Genomic DNA, 20,522 nt, shown 5'->3' with positions numbered 1-20,522 from the left:
GCCACACCCAGGCCTGATTATTGCCACACCTGTTCACAATCAAGGCATCACTTAAATAGGAGCTGCTTGACACAGTAAGGTCCACCAGAAGATCCTTAAAAGCTACACATCATGCCGAGACCCAAAGAAATTCAGGAACAATTGAGAAAGAAAGTAATAGAGATCTATCAGTCTGGAAAGGGTTATAAAGCCATTTCCAAAGCTTTGGGAATCCAGCGAACCACAGTGAGAGCCATTATCCACAAATGGCAAAGCCATGGAACAGTGGTGAACCTTCCCAGGAGTGGCCGGCCGCCCAAAATTACCCCAAGAGCGCAGCGACGACTCATCCAAGAGGTCACAAAAGACCCCACAACAACGTCCAAGGAACTGCAGGCCTCACTTGCCTCAGTTAAGGTCAGCGTTCATGCCTCCACCATCAGGAAAAGACTGGGCAAAAATGGCCTGCATGGCAGAGTTCCAAGGAGAAAACCACTGCTGAGCAAAAAGAACATCAAAGGTCGTCTCAATTTCTCCACAACACATCTTGATGATCCCCAAGACTTTTGGGACAACATTCTGTGGACCGATGAGACAAAAGTGGAACTCTTTGGAAGGTGTGTGTCCAAGTATATCTGGCGTAGAAGGAACACTGCATTTCATAAAAAGAACATTATACCAACAGTAAAATATGGTGGTGGTAGTGTGATGGTCTGGGGCTGTTTTGCTGCTTCAGGACCTGGAAGACTTGCCGTGATAAAAGGAACTATGAATTCTGCTGTCTACCAAGAGATCCTGAAGGAGAATGTCCGACCATCTGTTCGTGTACTCAAGCTGAAACGAACTTGGGTTCTGCAGCAGGACAATGATCCTAAACACACCAGCAAGTCCACCACCGAATGGCTGAAGAAAAACAAAATGCAGACTTTGGAGTGGCCTAGCCAAAATTCTGACCTGAATCCTATTGAGATGTTGTGGTATGACCTTAAAAAGGCCGTTCATGCTCGAAAACCCTCTAATGTAACTGAATTAGGACAATTCTGCAAAGATGAGTGGGCCAAAATTCCTCCAGGACGCTGTAAAAGCCTCATTGCACGTTATCGCAAACGCTTGGTTGCAGTTGTTGCTGCTAAGGGTGGCCCAACCAGTTATTAGGTTTAGGGGGCAATCACTTTTTCACACATGGCCATGATGGTTTGGATTTTTTTTCACCTTTAATAATAAACACCTTCATTTACAAATTGCATTTTGTGTTTACTTGTGTTGTCCTTGACTATTGTTTAAATTGGTTTGATGTTCCGAAACACTTAAGTGTGACAAACATGCAAAGGAACAGGAAATGAGGAAGGGGGCAAACACTTTTTCACACCACTGTACTATATGCTGCCACATTCATTTGAATGGACACTTGCAAAAAAAAATGTCAGGAAGTCCACTACTAGGCATAACCCTCTAACAAGGAAAACAGTACAGATTGAATGGTGTGCCCTTTGTAAATTGGCATTGGCTGAATTGATCTAGGCATGTTTTGTCTCTGGCAATGCATTCTTTGTTGGATTATGTCGGTGCCTGATAACAATAACACAGATGTGCATAATGAACCAACAAATACTTTATGTGCTTATTCACACAGGTACTCCCACCCCACTTGTTCGCTGGCTAAAAAATGGAGTATTTCTTACCAGTAATGTACCAGGGATGACCCAGCTGGGCAATGGCTCCTTACTGATTGAATCACCATTGCCAAATCATACTGGAGACTACATATGCTTGGCTACTAATGAAGCTGGCTCAGCAAGAAAGAAGACTAAGCTGGTGGTATATGGTAAGGGATAAGATCTCACATGACAGCTGCTAATGTTTGCAGTTTGTGGAGTGAATGGAAAACTTATTATATTATTGCCTCCTCAGCACCACCAAGGATACTAGAGAATGGACAGGCACAGAATATCTCACTGATGGCCAATCAGCCTTTGAGTTTGGGCTGTGAAGTGAATGGAGTCCCCTTCCCGGTAGTCACTTGGAGCAAAGATAACAAAATAGTAAGTTATCGCATTATAGGGACATGTAAGAAGCATGTCCACATAAATATCCATATACAGCAAAACCTTGGATTGCAAGCATAACTCATTTCATTGCTTGTAATCCAAAGCATTTGTATATCTATGTAAATATCCTCAAGAAATAATGGAAACTCAAAAGATTTTTTCCACAACCATTTATTCATAGGACCTTCAGTTCATAGTCCATATAAAAAGATTATAGCAATGTGACCAGGTTGTGACCAGGAAGCTTCCATCCACAAATAGCAGCCTCCACAAGGGGATTAGAAGTAAAGTCCAGCAGGAGCTACAGAGTATAAAAGAGAAGAGAGGCACCTCTAATGCCATGTACACATGATCGGACTATCTGGCGGACAAACCACCGGACTTTGCAGCGGAGGTCCGCCGGACTTTTCGAATGAGCGGACCTGCCCACACACGACCAGACTTTTCCGGCGGACAATCCGCCGGACTATGGTGGGAGTCCGTCGGACTTTTGAAATGAACGGACTTGCCCACACACAGAGAAAAGTCAGTTCATTTTGAACGTGACTCCAGGTAGATGGGACTAGTGAATGTTGCTGCCTCCATCGGTGAGATTGACACCTCGCTAGCCCGTCTACCTGGTATGGACTTTAAGGGGAACCCCCTATGTCAAAAAAACAGCGTGGGTGTCCCCCCAAAGTCCATAGCAGACCCTTATCCGAGCACGCTGCCCGACCGGTCGGGAAAGGGGGTGGGGGCGAGCGAGCGCCCCCCCTCCTGAGCCGTACCAGGCCGCATTCCCTCAACATGGGGGGGTGCTTTGGGGAAGGGGGGCCCTGCGGCCCCCCCACCCCAAAGCACCTTGTCCCCATGTTGATGAGAACAAGGGCCTCTTCCCGACAACCCTGGCCATTGGTTGTCGGAGTCTGCGGGCGGGGGGCTTATCCCGCCCCCCCACCCTATGTGAATGAGTATGGGGTACGATGTACCCCTACCCAATCACCTGGTGAAAAAAGCGTAAATATAAAAACACAACACAAGTTTTTAAAATAATTTGACAGCTCCGGTGGTCTTCTTCCCTCTTGGGGGGTCTTCTCGCCGGACTCCTCTGCTATCTTCTGCTCTTTTGCTAGCTTTTCTACTAGCAGAGGAGCCTGGCTTTCTTCTTCGTCGTCGCCGCCATCCAGGGGTCTTCTTCCGACTTTGGGGTCTTGTCCCGCTCTTTGGTTCTACTTGCCGGGCCTCCGCTATCTTCTTATATCTCTTTTACTAGCGTTGGCCCGGTCTTCTGACGTTGCCGGCGCCTTCTTCTCTTCTTCCTTGCGATGTTGACACGATGCTCTCTCTGGCCACAATGGCAGGGGCGCGTTGTGCAGCGACTTATATAGGGACAGGGGTGGGATCACCGGGTGATGTCACATGGTGACCCCACCCCTTATGATGTCACAGTCTCGGAGGATGCTGGGTCTGTGACATCATAAGGGTGGACCACCCAAGACGGAAGAAGACCCCCGGAGCTATCTAATAAATTATTTTAAAAACTTGTGTTGTGTTTTTTTATTTACACTTTTTTCACCAGGTGAATGGGTAGGGGTACATCGTACCCCATACTCATTCACATAGGGTGGGGGACCGGGATCTGGGGGCCCCCTTATTAAAGGGGGCTCCCAGATTCCGATAAGCCCCCTGCCCGCAGACCCCGACAAACAATGGCCAGGGTTGTCGGGAAGAGGCCCTTGTCCTCATCAACATGGGGACAAGGTGCTTTGGGTGGGGGGGCCACGTGGCCTAGTACGGCTCGGGGGGGGGGTGTCGCTCGCTCGTCCCCACTCCCTTTCCTGACCGGCTGGGCTGTGTGCTCGGATAAGGGTCTGCTATGGACTTTGGAGGGACCCCCAAGCCGTTTTTTTCGGCATAGGGGTTCCCCTTTATGTCCATACCAGGTAGACGGGCTAGTGAGGTGTCAATCTTGCCGATGGAGGCGGCAACATTCACTTCCTTCGCTAGTCCCATCTACCTGGAGTCACGTTCAAAATGAACGGACTTTTCTCCGTGTGTGGGCAAGTCCGTTCATTTCAAAAGTCCGGCGGACTAGCACAGAGACAGACGGATTGTCCGCCAGACTGCCGAGTCCGGCGGACAATTTTGAGTCAAAACTTCTTTCTAAGTCCCCCGGACTTTTGGGAACAAAAAGTTTGCAGAAGCCCACACACGAGCGGATTGTCCGGCGGACTGTGGCATAAGTGTAGCAATATGTTTCTAAACGTTGTACCTTCATTAAATGTAACCATATTGCTACACTAATGCCCTGTACACATAATAGGATTTTCCAACAACAAAATCCATGGGACTTTTTCCGACGGATGTTGACTCAAACTCGTCTCGCATACACATGGTCACAAAAAGTTGGTCAGAAATTCCAAACATCAAGAATACAGTGCTGTACAACACATATGACGAGCCGAGAAAAATTAAGTTCAATAGCCAGTGCTGCTCTTCTGCTTTATTCCGAGCATGCGTGGCACTTTGTGCGTTGGAATTGTGTACACACGATCGGAATTTTCCGAAAACAGATTTTGTTGTCGGAAAATTTGAGAACCAGATCTCAAATTTTGTGTGACAGAAATTGTGTGATGGAGCCTACACATGGTCGGAATCTCCGACAACAAGGTCCTATCACACATTTTTCATCAGAAAATCCTATCGTGTGTACATTACAGGTGCCTCTCTTCTCTTTTTTTTTTTTCTAATATAAAGTTTTATTGAACACCAACTAAGGGAGAACTCCCAGCAATACAGAGAATCTGGAAGTGCATAATATATATTACAGACCTCATATGCAATATGACTGCGAACATCAGACAAAGTGCAAAAACTTGGTCGCAAAAAAGGACCAACCAGTCCGTCTGTGTTTGGTGTGAGCCAGTTCTTCTCCCTGCATTTTCCATTTTCTGTCGAGCTCAGAGAGGGAATAGGTATAGTTGGAGTAGGAAGATGGAAGGGAGCAGGAATGGAGAGAAAGAGAAGAGGAAAGAGGGGGGGGGGGGAAGAGAGAAGGGGGGAGCAGCCAGTGCGTGGGCGAGCATATTACCGTTACTTTCAGGACTTTGGTAACATAAATAATGTGTATTCTGCCAGGGGTTCAGGAGTGAGAGTCCTTCATCTGAATAGATGGAAATTTTCCAATTTGTCCAGGTTTCTATGTATTTCTCATGTTTATGGAGAGCTGTAAGGACTAGATCTTCCAACTTACTGATCTCCTCCACCTTCCTCAGCCAATCTACCACTGATGGAGGGCATGTTTGTTTCCAGCGTAATGGTATGCATGCCTTCGCGGCATTTAGCAGATGACGGGTCAGCAATTTTCTATATTTTTTGATCGCCACTTCGGATAAGTGAAGATGGAAGAAAGCCGCATCCTCTGGTATTTCATACTCAGTAAACTTCTGAGTGATGCGTCTAACTTCCCTCCAAAATTTCTGTAGGCTGGGACAAGACCAAAACACGTGAAGCATTGAGCCCTCTTCCTTCCCACACCGCCAGCGGCGATCTGAGGTGTTGGGAAAGCACTTATTCAGTCTAGAAGATGTGAGATACCAGCGTGACATGATTTTATAGTTCATTTCTTGTATTTTGGTGCATATGGATGATTGGAGGGCACAACTGATAATCTTTTGTTTTTGTGTCTCAGAAAATGTGGGGTTGAGATCTCTCTCCCACTTGGTAAGGTAGAGTAAGTGTGGTGGTGACGAGGTGTTGCTAAGCATGGAATACATGCTGGATAAGGTTTTCGTGATCGGGTCGGTACCTAGGCACACCTCCTCAAACTCCATTAGTTGTCTCGTAAAATCCCTAGGGTTAGGTAGCGAATGAAGAAAATGATGCAACTGCACTGCCTTCCAGAATGGAAGCCGGAACACTCCTGTCAGTGCAGTCAGTTACGCTATAGTGGGCCAGTGCCTGTCAATCACAAATTTAGCGGCACAATCCAAGCCAGCTTCCCTCAGGCTGCCATACTCATTGGGCTCTAGGCCCGGTGGGAAGTCCGGGTGACCCAAAACCAGGTACAGTGGTGAATGTGTTGAAGTTAAGGAAAGCTGGAAGGAGCTCTGTCTACTGTGGTGCCCAGCAGAGGATGACTCCTCAGTTCTCCAGAGATGGAATCATAGCACCAGAGCGAGCTTTTTAATGGGCTATTCGTTTGAGCCTGTTCTATTTTAACCCAGAGTTTGGACTGCCCATTGCACCTCCAGTCTAGAATGCAACCTAGGTGTGAGGCCATGTAGTATTGCTTGATGTCTGGCAACGCTAAACCTCCCTGTCATTTTGGCAGAGAAATGTAGGGTTTTTTATTCACATGGTTTTTTATTCGCCCAGACGAATCGGGTGAACATTGTGTGGACTTGCTTGAAGAAGTACAGTGGAATGTGTATAGGGAGAGCCTGGAGGAGGTGCAGAAATGTAGGTAGGATGCTCATCTTTAAAAGATTACACCTACCAAACCAGGAGTGTAATCCACTACTCGACTTTTCCAGGAGGACATGAGTCCTTGTCAGGACAGGCGGGAAGTTCAGATCAAAAGTGCACTTAACATCCGTTGGGATAAAAGTTCCCAGATATTTTAACGCTTTACTCGTCCATTTAAAGCAGAAGTGCGTTTGCATGAGGAGTAAAACTCAGGAGAGCACGGCGATTCCCATGGCTACTGACTTGGAAAAATTGATCTTTAAGCTTGACAGCCTACCGTATGCGTCAAATTCCTTAAGGAGGTTTGGGAGGGATATCGTGGGGTTGGATAGGGTGAACAGAAGGTCATCCGCGTATGCCGCGATCTTACAGTGTGTGTCTCCAACCATGAGTCCCTGGATGTCTGAATTCAGTCTTATCTTACATCGGAATGGTTCTAGTGAGAGGGCGAAGAGGAGAGGTGATAGGGGACACCCCTGTCTCGTGCCATTAGAGATAGCAAAAGGCGATGAGAGAATTCCATTCGCTTTCACTTGCGCTGTGGGGTTTGAATAGATTTTTCTTACCCAATTAAACATCCTGTCTCCTAGGCCAATGTGTATAAGTACTGCAAGCAGGAAATTCCAATGTACCCTATCAAACGCCTTTTCGCCGTCTGTGCTCAAGAATACACAGGGGGAGTTCCTTTTACTGGCTACATGGCGGAGGTTTATTATCTCAGGCTTCCCTGTTGGGTATGAAACCCACTTGGTCTGGGTGTACTAGAGTTTGGAGATGGTGCGCTAAGCGGGACGCTAGAATTTTGGAGAATAATTTTATATAAGTCTATAGCTACCGCTTAGAGTGGGATCCTTATCTTCCTTGGGAATCAGGGATATATGGGCTTTCAGCATCTCTCTAGGGAAAGTCATGTAATTTCCGACTGCATTGAAAAATGACACCATATGCGGGCCTAGTATGGGGAGGAAGGTTGTAGTATGAGATAGGATATCCATCTGGTCCTGGGGCTTTACCTGGTTTCATGTGTCCGATGGCAGTGCGGAGTTCCTCCATGGTAATAGGCACCTCTAAGTCTTCTCGTATGTCTGCAGTCAGGGAAGGCATTTGGGACGTCGCACTGTAGTCATCTATATCGGTTTGGGAGGGCTGGTTGCACGTCAAATTATATAATTTAGAGTAGAAATGCCCGAACTCATCAGACAACTGTTCAGGTAGGGTGACTCTTTGGCCGTCCGGATTAATAATGTGGGGATGTAGGAAGCCTGTTTTTGTTCCTGTACCACTCTAGCCAAGGTTTTACCACATTTATCACCGGACACGTAGGCAGACAATCGACATCGCTGCAGCGCCGATTTAGCTCTATAATATAACAGATCAGTTATCTGCCTACGAACCATCCCTAGTTCAGACTCAAGAGGGCATGTTTGTGGCGTGCTTCTAGTGAGGACATGGTGGTCAGCAGTCTGGTCAGCTGTTCTTATCGCTCTCTCTTTATCCGTGCAGCATGGCTAATTAATAGCCCCCTAATGACCGCCTTGTGCGCTTCCCATAAGGTGCCCAAGTCGCAGTCTGGGGTGGAATTTTCTTGGAAGTACAAGGACATGGCCTTTGTTACTTCTGCCATGAGATCAGTGATTTGGATGAGGCTCTCGGTCAGCCGCCAGAATTTTGATCCAGACATGGGTCTCCCTGTCAGTGTATATTCAAGGGTAATGGGGGCATGGTCCGACCATGTGATCTGCCAGATGGAAGTGTTTTTTACCGAATGTAGTTGGCTATGAGGTACAAGAAAGTAGTCAATCCTAGAGTAAAGCTTGTTGTTGTGTGAGTAAAAAGTGTAGTCATGTTCTCCAGAATGCATTTAGTGGCAAACATCCACCAATTGAGCCTTATGCAGAGAGTTAGCTATGCGTTTTCTATGCAGGGGAGGTATCGAGGATTGTCCCGAAGATGTGTCTGAGGAGGGGATTAGCGGGACATTGAAGTCACCTCCAAGGATCAGTTGTCCCATTGTAAACTCCCCAAAGTTATTTAGGACACGCGCAATGAAGGCACTCTGGTGTTCATTCGGTGTATAAACTGAGGCCAACGTGAGAGGGGTACCCCCCACCAGTCCCTTGATAAACATGAAAAGATCCTCTGGGTCTCTCAATGTTGCTTGGCATTGCCAGGGGAGTTTGATATTAGGATGGATACCCCTTTAGATTTGGCTGAGGGGTTGGTGGAGTGGTAAGCCGTTGGAAAGAATCTGTTTTTAAGGAGTGGGTATTTCACATGATTAAAATGTGTTTCCTGGATGAAAGCAATGTCAGCGTGTGATTTGCAGAGGTCATTCATTAAAATGCACCTCTTCTCCAGGGTGTTCAGACCCTTGGCATTAAGTGATGCAATTTTTATGGAATCCATCGCCCTGGCTACTGAAGGTATAGTGGGGGAGTATCGGGTTAAAGTAGGGGGGAGAGGGAGAAGAAGGGGGTAAGAAGGGGTAAGGAAGATGAAAGTAAAGGGGAATGTAGTACAGGTCCCAACTATGAGACCTGCTTGCTAAGGATACAAGTAGAAACTTGAAAAGGCACAGTACCTCCACCACTAATAGTGGAGGCAAGTGCGGGTTCTAGTTGGGGGCAGAGACGGACTATGACCAGTGAAAGTAAAGGGCTCCAGCTGTCCCACCCAACCGCCTAATCACTTGAGTGATTAAGTGCAGAGTTATAAAGATCTAAATCATTTGCAGTTGTCTACAGAATAGGGAAAACAGTGCAGATAATATCAATACTTATATGCAGAACGTTCAAACAGGTGATCCCTCATCTTAAGAGTTCAGCAATACCCAGAGCTATGAGCATCTCCCCCAAACTTGCGTTGTATGTGTAACATTGTTCGTTGCACTTTCCTGACTGAGGACCCACGCTGTGCTCCAGATCCGGGGGCGCACCCAACCGGAACAACACCCCTCCGTCCCCATGTGCTGGTTTCAGGCCCATGCCGCCCTAGCGGCCCACGGCAACCGCTGTTGCCAAGTGAGGGTCCCCCATGTTGTGAATATACAAATCATGCCACCCCCCATGGGTGCATCCCCAACCTGGGCACCGGGGGTGAAACTGACAGAGCAGCTGAAGAGCGGTTAGGTATCATACCTTTGGGTCTGGGAGGTCAGCGATGTAACTTAGGTGTTCGGGACATTATGAAATCTTGGTAGACGCTGTGTCCGAGGGAAGATGCAGCCCTCATGAGATCTGAATTCCCGGCCTGCCCCCAGCGACTCCTCACGTGAGCATTGTCGGTTCCTAGGTTCCTCGGTGGTCTGGGGGGTAAGCCACCCCTCGACATGGGGTTATTCCTGCGTCCTTGATGCCTTGGCAGAAAGCCTAGCCAGTCGGGGACATCAATCGGCTCTGTACCCAGGAAGGCGAATAGGGCCGGCAGTGATTCTGGAGATCAAAGGACAAATGATTGTTGTTGTTGTTTCTGGAAATTCACCGCCAGGGGAAAACCCCAGCAGTATATGAATCCCTGACTTCTTGCTAGCTCCAGCAGTGGTTTCATGAGCACACGTCACTGTAGGGTTGCCCTGGAGATGTCAGGTAGGATTGTTAGTGGCGCCCCATCCAGTTCTAAATCTCTCATGTCCAAGGCTTTGCGTGCAATGATGTCTTTATGGGTATAATGGTGCAAGCGGCAAATCACGTCTCTGGGCCTTGCAGGGTCCTCCGATCTGGGGCCCAGCACCCTATGGATCCGATCGATACTCCAGACGGCCCTGGATTTGGTCACCCTGCAGAAGATGTCCGCTACTGTGGCTTCCAGGTCCATCGCACCCGTGGCCTCAGGAAGGCCATGAAGCCTGAGGTTATTCCTGCAGCTCCTGTCCTCCATCTCCTCCATATGAAGTTGAAGAAAAGGATCTCTCTGCCTGGGATGTCCTGTGTGCCTCCAGGGCTGCGACCCTGCTGTCCATTTCCGCCAGGTTCGACTCTCCAGCTGTAAGTCTGCCAGAGAGGGACTGTACCTCCTGCTTCACCACATGCAGCTCTTTACGATGGGCCGCTTCCACCCGGCCCACCAGTGCTTCTATGTCAGCTTTGGTTGGGAGAGCTTTAAGGATGGCTCTCAGCTCTGCATCTGCTCCATAAGCCAGATTTGGTTGCGGAGACACTCCGGGAGCCGACGAGAAGGTATGTGGAGTGCTTGGGAAGATCTCCGGGCTGTGAGAGCTTGCCGGAGATGCTGGCTGTGTAGCGTGGTCTGGGCCTGTCACGTGCGAAGCATGTGCCTGCGCCATGTTCGTTTCCACGGCGCCCAACTGGTTGCGGTGAAATAGTCGCTGGATTTCTCCCGGAGGTGAGGTCTTAGGGGTCTGTTTGTTGGTGCCTATGTTCCTCTTTGATGAACGCCGCTTGGCAGTGAGCATTCTGCGGTCTAAGGAGCTGTATGAGTCAGATGGGAAAGGACTTGAACGGGAGCTCCGTTCAAACGCGATCTTCGTCAGCCATGTCCAGGCCACGCCCCCTCTCTTCTCTTGTATACTCAGTTGTGACATGACACTATTTGTATATGAAGACATCGCTTATATAGTAAGTCAAAATGTATTTAAAAATTTTGCTTGTCTTGCAAAATGTTCTCAAGCCAAGGTCTTACTGTGTATATATATCTATATATATATATATATATATATATATATATATATCTATATATATTTATCTATCTATATATAGATATAGATAGATGTATATATATATATATATATATATATATATATATATATATATATATATATATATATATATATATATATATAGACTGGTTACCACGAAAATTGGGATCACCCATGAAAATAGATTGGGTGTTTGCAGTATGAGAGAGAGTAACTGTGGGGGTTATTTACTAAAACTGAGGCGTGCAAATTCTGGTGCAGCTCTGCTTAGAAACCCATCAGCTTCCAGTTTTTTTTTTGCCAAAGCTTAATTGAAAAAAATTGAAGTTAGAAGCTGATTGGTTACTATGCACAGCTGCACCAGATTCTGAGTGCACCAGTTTTAGTAAATCTACCCCTAAGTGACTAAGAACATGGAGTTTGAATAAATTACCTGACGTCTATTTATGTTTCATAAATTGATACATATTATGTAAGGAAGGGATGTAACGCCAACTCCATCCCACACTGCAAAGGTTAAATGCTTGTTTACATCTAGGGAAAAGGAAAAGCAGTTTCACTTATCCTATTCTCTACTTTGAAAGTTCTTTGAAGTTTCTTTCTATCAGCAGTCGTTGTCCAGTTTTGTTTTATTTATAATATGATTTTAATCTGATGATATAATGTAATTTAAAGCTAAAAATTCATTATTTAATGCAGTCTTGTATCCCTTAAATGTATTTTGTTAACATGCAACTAAAAAAGTACCTGAAAGTGTCTTTCATCCCCATCAACCTAATATCCCCTTCACAGACTAAGAGAGGGCAGGGCAGCATGTAGAAACTAGGACACATGTGGTTGACAATGAACTTGCTGACAGGAGGAGAGAGCAGAGTGATGACTAAGCAGCATGTTGGGCTTATTGGGGAGGTGACAACGCTTGTGACTTGTGTCACCCTATTGGATAGACAGGCTTGCTTTGGTTTGAATCCCAACCACCACACTACCTGCCTGGAGTTTGCATGTTCTCCCTGTGCCTGCATGTGTTTACTCCGGTTTCCTCCCACACTCCAAAGACATGCTGGTAGGCTGATTGGCCCTAGTATATGAATGGGGACCTCGGATTGTTGGCTCCTTGAGGGTAGGGACTGATGTGAGCATGCAATATACAGGGATAGGGACAATTTTAGACACTCACTCAGGTTGAACTGGATGGACTGGTGTCTTTACATCTTACTATGTAACTAGACAGTTCCCATAGGTGTAATTCAGTTGTGTATTTAGTAGTTTTCCTGGAGTTCAGCTTTTACTAGTTTACCAAGTCCAGTTGACTACATTTTATTTTTTTTTGTAAAATCTTTTTTATTGAGTTTTAGGTCACAGACACAGCAACATACAATGCTTGTAGAAAAAGGAAGACATGTAGCTCTTGCAAGGGACAAAAATACAATACACCACAAATATGCAGTTTCAAATAGTGTAAAAGGGTCACATCACTAATAAAGAAGGTATGGCTCCCCTAGGCCGACATTTAGCACAGGCTTCAATTATGAAAACTGGAAATAAGTGAAACAAGGATAATCATAACTTGGCATTCGGCTAAGTAATAGTTACAGAGTTAAGAGATTTTAACCTGAGGACACTACAGAAGATGTTGAGGGCACCACTAGCCACTTGGACCAGATCTTGTCATAATTTTTGGGGAAACCTCTGTTGGCATAGGTGTCTTTGTACAGGGGCAGACCATTGTTGACCAGTTGCTTCCAAAAGGCAAGAGGCGGGGGGATTGGTTTTTGCCCATGGAGTGTTATAGCTTTCCTGGCATAGAAAGGAAGTAGACCGACTAAGGTGCACCCAGCAAATGTGGGTATTAGTTGCTCAATTAAGCCCAAAATACAGATACACATCGAGGGTTGTAATGATATGGAAGTAACCAAGTATATGAGCGCCAATATCTCTTACCAGAATCCGTCAATGTCCCGGCAGGTCCAAAAAATGTGAGTAAAACCTCCAGGGGTCTCCTCACAGCGCCAACACTCAGGAGGTAAGCGGGAGTTCATTTTATGTAACCTGTATGGGGGGAAATATGCACAATGGACTATTTTGAGCTGGATCAAATGATCTTTCAAGGAACCGAAAGGGGAAATCCCATACGTTATCCCAGTCATTGTCGAGGTTCGGGATGTCTCGTAGCCACCTAGCTCTGAGGCCCTCTAAAACAGGTAGGGATGTCATAACAAGATGAGAGTATAATCAGGAGGTGGGCTTTTCTGCACATCGTGATCTGAGGAGATCTTCTCATGCTGACTGTATAACCTGAGGGGCAGAATGAGAGAACTGACTACTGAAGACATGTGAGAATCAGTTGACTAGATGTTCTGATTCTACAAGCTGCAGCCAACATATTCTGTTTTTCTTCTTTTCTACTAGATGAATGAGGCAACAGGGATCAGTTTTCAGTCTGCTGGTCAGGCTTTGCGCTTTCACCGAATACGTAAAGATGATTCAGGGTCATATACGTGCAGGGCGGTGAACCGTGCCGGAGAAGCCCACCGCACCTACAATATCCTAGTATTTGGTGAGTATTTAAAAGTCTTCACTGCTGCCCATGACTCTGGATGTCCATGTGGTCCAAAACTGATATATTTACAAACAATGGGTAGGAATTAACAAAGAATTGTGCAGGCTCAAGCTTGTTAATTAGGAGCAATCAGTTTTCTGTTGTGTGGCTGTGACAGGCACAGCACACCGGACCGAATGGGGAGTTGGAGATGCATGCTCCTTCCCCGCCCTGCTGCTCAGCTCAGAGTGGAGGGAGGAGAAGGGTGGTAACCCTGTGCAGTCTCTGCTCATGCTGCATATTCACTGTAGGGGCAGAAAGAGGGATGTGAGCTGTCTACTGACCGCTCATATTCAATATGACAAGGTGGCACCTGTCAGGAATTAGAAGCAGTTTTCTATATGGAAAACTGGCACATTCCCTCTCTTAATTATGTGCAGACCTGCAGAAATTTCTATTTCACTCTGAAACAGAAACTGTCGCAAATAGACCTAAAATAGGTGCACGCCACTTTTGACAGATTCCTAAGCTGTTTTAATAGGGCTTATAGCCCACAAAAATGTTGGCTTATAAATGTTAGACTTGTATTAACAACACAACTGGCAACCTCATTGTATTCACTAGACTTCCCATCCACACTTTCTAGGAAATGAAACCCTGACAGAAATGTGAACTCTTCCCCAATCAATTTTGGTTGGAGTTATGCTTTAAGGGAAAGGTACCAAGAAACAAAATTGGGCATTTTGAGGTGCAAAAACTCAAATAAAATTGATTTTAGAAAATGTCATAATTAAAACAAACATGTTTGAAAATTAATAAAATTTAAAACCAGAACATGAAAAGTCATGCGGTCACAATACAAAAGTTGGTTGCCTCTACATGTTTCACCATAAATATGGCTTCTTCTGGAGCTTTTGTAGGACCTTTATACAATTTCACTAAAATAAATAAACAATAAATTTATTAAATACAAAGAAAAAAGAAAAGAGAGAAAAAGAAGACACAAGTACACACAAAGACCCCGAGGGCTTTGTCAAATTTACAATTCATATATTTACTTGGTTAAAATAATATATAGATCGTCTGATGGATGGACTCTCACCCCAAATGTGATCAAGGTTTATAAATGTTAGACTTGTATAATACAAGTCTAACATTTATAAACCTTGATCACATTTGGGGTGAGAGTCCATCCATCAGACGATCTATATATTATTTTAACCAAGTAAATATATGAATTGTAAATTTGACAGAGCCCTCGGGGTCTTTGTGTGTACTTGTGTCTTCTTTTTCTCTCTTTTCTTTTTTCTTTGTATTTAATAAATTTATTGTTTATTTATTTTAGTGAAATTGTATAAAGGTCCTACAAAAGCTCCAGAAGAAGCCATATTTATGGTGAAACATGTAGAGGCAACCAACTTTTGTATTGTGACCGCATGACTTTTCATGTTCTGGTTTTAAATTTTATTAATTTTCAAACATGTTTGTTTTAATTATGACATTTTCTAAAATCAATTTTATTTGAGTTTTTGCACCTCAAAATGCCCAATTTTGTTTCTTGGTACCTTTCCCTTAAAGCATAACTCCAACCAAAATTGATTGGGGAAGAGTTCACATTTCTGTCAGGGTTTCATTTCCTAGAAAGTGTGGATGGGAAGTCTAGTGAATACAATGAGGTTGCCAGTTGTGTTGTTAATACAAGTTGTATTAACAACACAACTGGCAACCTCATTGTATTCACTAGACTTCCCATCCACACTTTCTAGGAAATGAAACCCTGACAGAAATGTGAACTCTTCCCCAATCAATTTTGGTTGGAGTTATGCTTTAAGGGAAAGGTACCAAGAAACAAAATTGGGCATTTTGAGGTGCAAAAACTCAAATAAAATTGATTTTAGAAAATGTCATAATTAAAACAAACATGTTTGAAAATTAATAAAATTTAAAACCAGAACATGAAAAGTCATGCGGTCACAATACAAAAGTTGGTTGCCTCTACATGTTTCACCATAAATATGGCTTCTTCTGGAGCTTTTGTAGGACCTTTATACAAGTTCACTAAAATAAATAAACAATAAATTTATTAAATACAAAGAAAAAAGAAAAGAGAGAAAAAGAAGACACAAGTACACACAAAGACCCCGAGGGCTCTGTCAAATTTACAGTTCATATATTTACTTAGTTAAAATAATATATAGATCGTCTGATGGATGGACTCTCACCCCAAATGTGATCAAGGTTCCAAAGGACCCTCAGGGCCCAAAAGGCCCTTGATCACATTTGGGGTGAGAGTACATCCATAAGACGATCTATATATTATTGTAACCATTTAAATATACCGTATTTTCCGGCGTATAAGACGACCTTTTACACTTAAAAAAACTGAGCAAAAAGGAGGGGTCGTCTTATACGCCGGGTCAGCTGCTGGGATGCCTTCTAGATGTCCGGTAATACTGTATGTAGCTTCGGCTACATACAGTATATACCACTGAACCAATCCCAGTGAGCGATGTATTCAAATGAATACAGAGCCTACTCGGATTGGAGTAGCAATCTCTGCCAATCCGAGCAGGCTACACACAGTAGCCTGCTCCGATTGGCTTTGAGAGTGAGGCGCGGGCTGATGATGTAACAGCCTCCGGCAATCCCAGCAGGCTTTGTATTCATTAATAGAATACATTGCTCGCCGTGATTGGCTCCAGCACCAGGAAGAAGGAAATGGCTCCAGCAAGAACGAAGAAGAGGGATATGAAGCGTCGGAAGCCTCGGAATGGGGGGTCGTCTTAAACGGTGAGTACGGGCAAAACATTTTAACTGTGCAGGTTTTTAGGGGGTCGTCTTATATGCCGGGTCGTCTTATACGCCGGCAAATATGGTATGAATTGTAAACTCGACAGACCCCTTGGGGTCTTTGTGTGTCCTAGTGTCTTCTCCTTCTTTTTCTCCCCTTGTCTTTTTTCTTTGTTTTTATTAAAATGTATTGTTTCTTTTGGTGACAAAGGGTCCTGCAATTGCTCCAGTAGAAGTCATTATGGCGAAACGTGTAGAGGCAACCAACATTTGTATTGTGACTGCATGACTTTTCATGTTCTGTTTTTAAACTTTATTCATTCTTTAACCATGTTTATTTAAATAAAATTATGAAATTTGTAATATCAATTTGATTAGATTTTTGCACCTCAAAACTCCCAATTTTGTTTCTTGGTATTATTCTGAATATATTTAGGGGAGGTGGTTTGTATAGAACTCTCTGGTCTCTGGTACCAAATTTATTTTTTATGCTTTAAGGGCTCATTCGCACAAGTGCTCAGCCCTGTAGAGTGTGACAAGTCATTTGGTTACTTTTCTGTCCTAGTGCTGAACTGTGTAAGGCAGCCCAAATAAGTGGACACACATCAGCTGTACAGACTGACCCTGAGTTTAGTAAAAGACATGGTTATAGTTGTCTTTTAATTTGCAGTGCCACCAACGATCTACGGGGCCGGATCTGTCCAAGATTTGACATCACGAGAGGGGACAGAAGTGGAGCTACAATGCAGAGTGTCTGGGCTGCCTAAACCTCAAGTGCAATGGACCAAAGATGGACAGTAAGTGAGGCATCCTTATAAATGTCTGCCTAATGGCTAAATGCATATCACAGATGCAATGCTGATTTGCAGTTTAAAAGGATTTCTATTCATATCATCTGTGTTATACCATATGGGTGCCTCCGTGAAATGGAAAGTCTGTATACCACTTGGTGCAATCCCAGGTGCCATACTATAATATTCTAATATGGCCATATCACTGAGACCAAAGACTAGTTAGTTTTACCTGCTCTTTAGCATGCATGAAATCTTGAGCTCTATCATATTAGCTATACCTATGAAAATGTATGAAAATGCAAAGAGCACCATAGGGCCCCATGTTATAAAAACATCCTTGTTGTGCAGCCTCCATATGGGCAGTGCTAACTGAATGGCAATACATTAAAGAGACCAGGTGAGGTGTCTTCCAGAGGTTTTCTAGTTTATGTACTGAATAACAAACAGTACAACAATGCAGTGGTGATACCAGATTACTTGTGTGTACCATAAGGCATTTTTACAGTTCAGCAACAAGGCCGTTATAATAGGCAGACTTACACATGACAGTATGCTTCTGGATTGCTCCCTAAACAGGGCCTCTTAGGCTTGCACTGATTCAGATGCAGGCGTGCAGAAAGGTCCTTCCCCAACAAGGTTGTTTCCAGGGGTTACAGGATCAACCCTAAGCTGACCCTCCTCCACAGGAACCTTTCCCTATGCTGAACCTAGCTTTCCCTCACCAGAGGTCCTCTTGTCCTACCTCAACTACACACACTGCATGGTAGGGTTGACACTTTTTCTTCAAATACACACAACAAACTGTTCTATATATTTTCTTCAAGCCAAGCCTAGACACTTTAGCAGCACACAGTACACTTTTTTTTGTTTTAGTATACACTATAGGATTATAACAGACCTGGGACACCTTTGGGCACTTCAAAGAGAACAGTAATGAGGCACACATAGTGCCCCCTCACCCTCCTGTCAGACCCTGTTCTGAGCCATATTCCTGTCTGAATAATGGGTCCGGGTTTCTGGTGGACCCAAACTGCCCATTTGAATCATGGACAGGTGGCAACCCTACTGTAGGGTGGCCAAAAATAACACAGCATGGGCTATTTATCACTCAAAATGGCCACCAGAAGCTCAGTAGAGAGGACAAGTCAGCCCTCGGCAGGGTTTCCTTAACTCCGGGGTAACAGCAATCAGGTGATTGCTGTGTTTTCTTCTGGCAGCCAACCAAGAAGTGAGTAAGGAGTCTGTGGATCATATGATCAATGCAAATATCCAGCACAGCATAATCCTCACAAACTTTACTTTACTGTAACAACCTTAAAAGCAATCTGTTAGCGTGTTTCTGCCTCCAAGGGTTTTAATCATAGCTCCTCTTTGGACCTTCTCATTTTCCATGCTGACACCTGCTCAAACGATGACTGCACTCAGCAGAACAGTGGCTGCCAGCAACACCCTCCTACATATGTCAAAAATATGTCCACCCCTGAGGAGCAGTGTGCACGGGCCTCGAACCTAAACTCTAAATTTGGACTGTTTAATTGGGATTCATTAGCACAGCTTAATGTGCTAAAAGAAAGCAGTAAAACATGTATATATAGTATAAAATTCCCAGTGTCCTTAGGGATCAGGATGTAGGTACTAGCAGAGCTCTTCTACATATACACAGGGAAATGGTTAGCACAGTGGGCCTGGGAACAAACCTTTGCAGAACACCCACTGTATAATAGTGTTATATGAATCACAACTGACTAGCCCCACATTGTTTGGATAAAGTTGATTGAGGTCCAAGTTCACTTTAGTGCCGGTTCACACAGGGGCGGCTTCAAAGTCGCCCGTCTCTAAAGCCGCCCCATAAATCGCGACTTCAGAGTGGCTTGCAAAATAACATCTGTATAGAAGTCAATGCAAGCTGCTCCAAAGTCATCTAAAAGTAGTACAGGAACCTTTTTCTAAGTTGGAGGGACTTGAGTCTCTTCTATTAGAACAGTTCCATTACAAGGCATGGATCGTGACTTGTCAGGCGGCTAAGTCGCCTGGCTGGTCGCCCCTGTGTGAATGGGCACTTAGAAGCACACGGTAACTCAAAATATGCATTTCCTAAAAAGCCATTATTTATTATAATTTATATAGCGGGAATTACCTAAAATCTGTCCGTATGTTTGAAAGTTGGAATGCAGTGGGTGTGTGTGCTCTGCAAGGGGATGGAGATGTAGAAGAGTTCTATGGTCATCGCCAGTGTAGTATAAAGAGCAGGAAGAAGGTGGTACAGTGACACAGATACTGCAAAATTTCAGACTCCTTAAGACTAGTACACACAATGAGATGAATTATCTTCCGGATTTTTTTTGTTTTTTGCATGCGAGTCTCATATCAAAAACAAATAGGTTGCTAAAGTACAAAAATTCCCATACGACGGAATAAAAATTTGGAACAGATGTAATGTATTTATAATGTATTTGTAATGTATTTTAGGATAAAAACTGTCCTGATTATACAAAAATCGTATGATCTTGTATGAGAAAAATCTTCGTATTTGCTATTTTGGAAAATTTCGGACAAAAGCTGTGTACTAACGAACAGATTATCATACGATTGCTTCAAAATCTGTATTTTTTGTACGATAGTCTGATCATGTATACGGGCTTTTAGGTTGTGTAGTCATATAACACAACATCGGGAGATGACAAGGGTATGTGCATTTCTTAAACATCCTTTGCCAGTTAAATAGACCTTTTTATATTTCAGATTTTCATTGATTCAGCTGTTTATTTAGCTTGGCTTGCTATTTAAGTCAATACTCAGTTGCATCCAATTTAATGTTCTCCAGCACTAGGAGTTAACATGCATCAGCTGTTGGTTTGCAGACATCCCCCATACACCACCATGTACACTCCACATCTGTGTGCATTTATCATCTTCTTTCCAGGGAAAGTGCTTCTCCTGCTTTCAAGTTGACTGTTCTCACTCAGCAAGGTGTCATTAAGGAGGTGGGGGAGACAAGCTGAATGTCTATTATCCCCTCATATCCTGGATGGATACACACTAACACATGGCAGGTGTGCGGTGCATATGTTACCAAGGCTGTGGGAGACAAGGGGGGTGATAGAGCTGAAGGTAAGAATTTCCCTATAGTAAGCGGTCAGATTTGGTTAGATTAAAGGGGCAGCAAAAGCAGGCAGTTGAGCTTCATTTTTACCTTTCCCCTTAAAGCGGAGCTCCACCCAAAAATGGAGCTTCCGCTTTTCAGAATACTCCCATACCTCCACCTCCGGTGT

General features: G+C 44.3%; 1 protein-coding gene across 1 annotated transcript in view; it reads left to right on the top strand.

Moving 5' to 3' along the window:
- Positions 1 to 20,522, top strand: part of HMCN2 (hemicentin 2) — a 361,882-nt gene that overhangs the window by 188,319 nt on the left and 153,041 nt on the right. The window contains exons 26-29 of the mRNA XM_077478193.1: positions 1,613 to 1,804; positions 1,891 to 2,021; positions 13,537 to 13,684; positions 17,127 to 17,253. Coding sequence (XP_077334319.1) covers positions 1,613 to 1,804; positions 1,891 to 2,021; positions 13,537 to 13,684; positions 17,127 to 17,253 — 598 coding nt within the window. The remainder of the gene's footprint in view (positions 1 to 1,612; positions 1,805 to 1,890; positions 2,022 to 13,536; positions 13,685 to 17,126; positions 17,254 to 20,522) is intronic.

Source organism: Lithobates pipiens, unplaced genomic scaffold (assembly GCF_037356315.1).
Source record: "Lithobates pipiens isolate NorthernLeopardFrog02 unplaced genomic scaffold, aLitPip1_a1.2 Scaffold_1, whole genome shotgun sequence".
Taxonomy (NCBI): Eukaryota; Metazoa; Chordata; class Amphibia; order Anura; family Ranidae; genus Lithobates; species Lithobates pipiens.
This window is presented reverse-complemented; position numbering and strand designations above follow the sequence as displayed.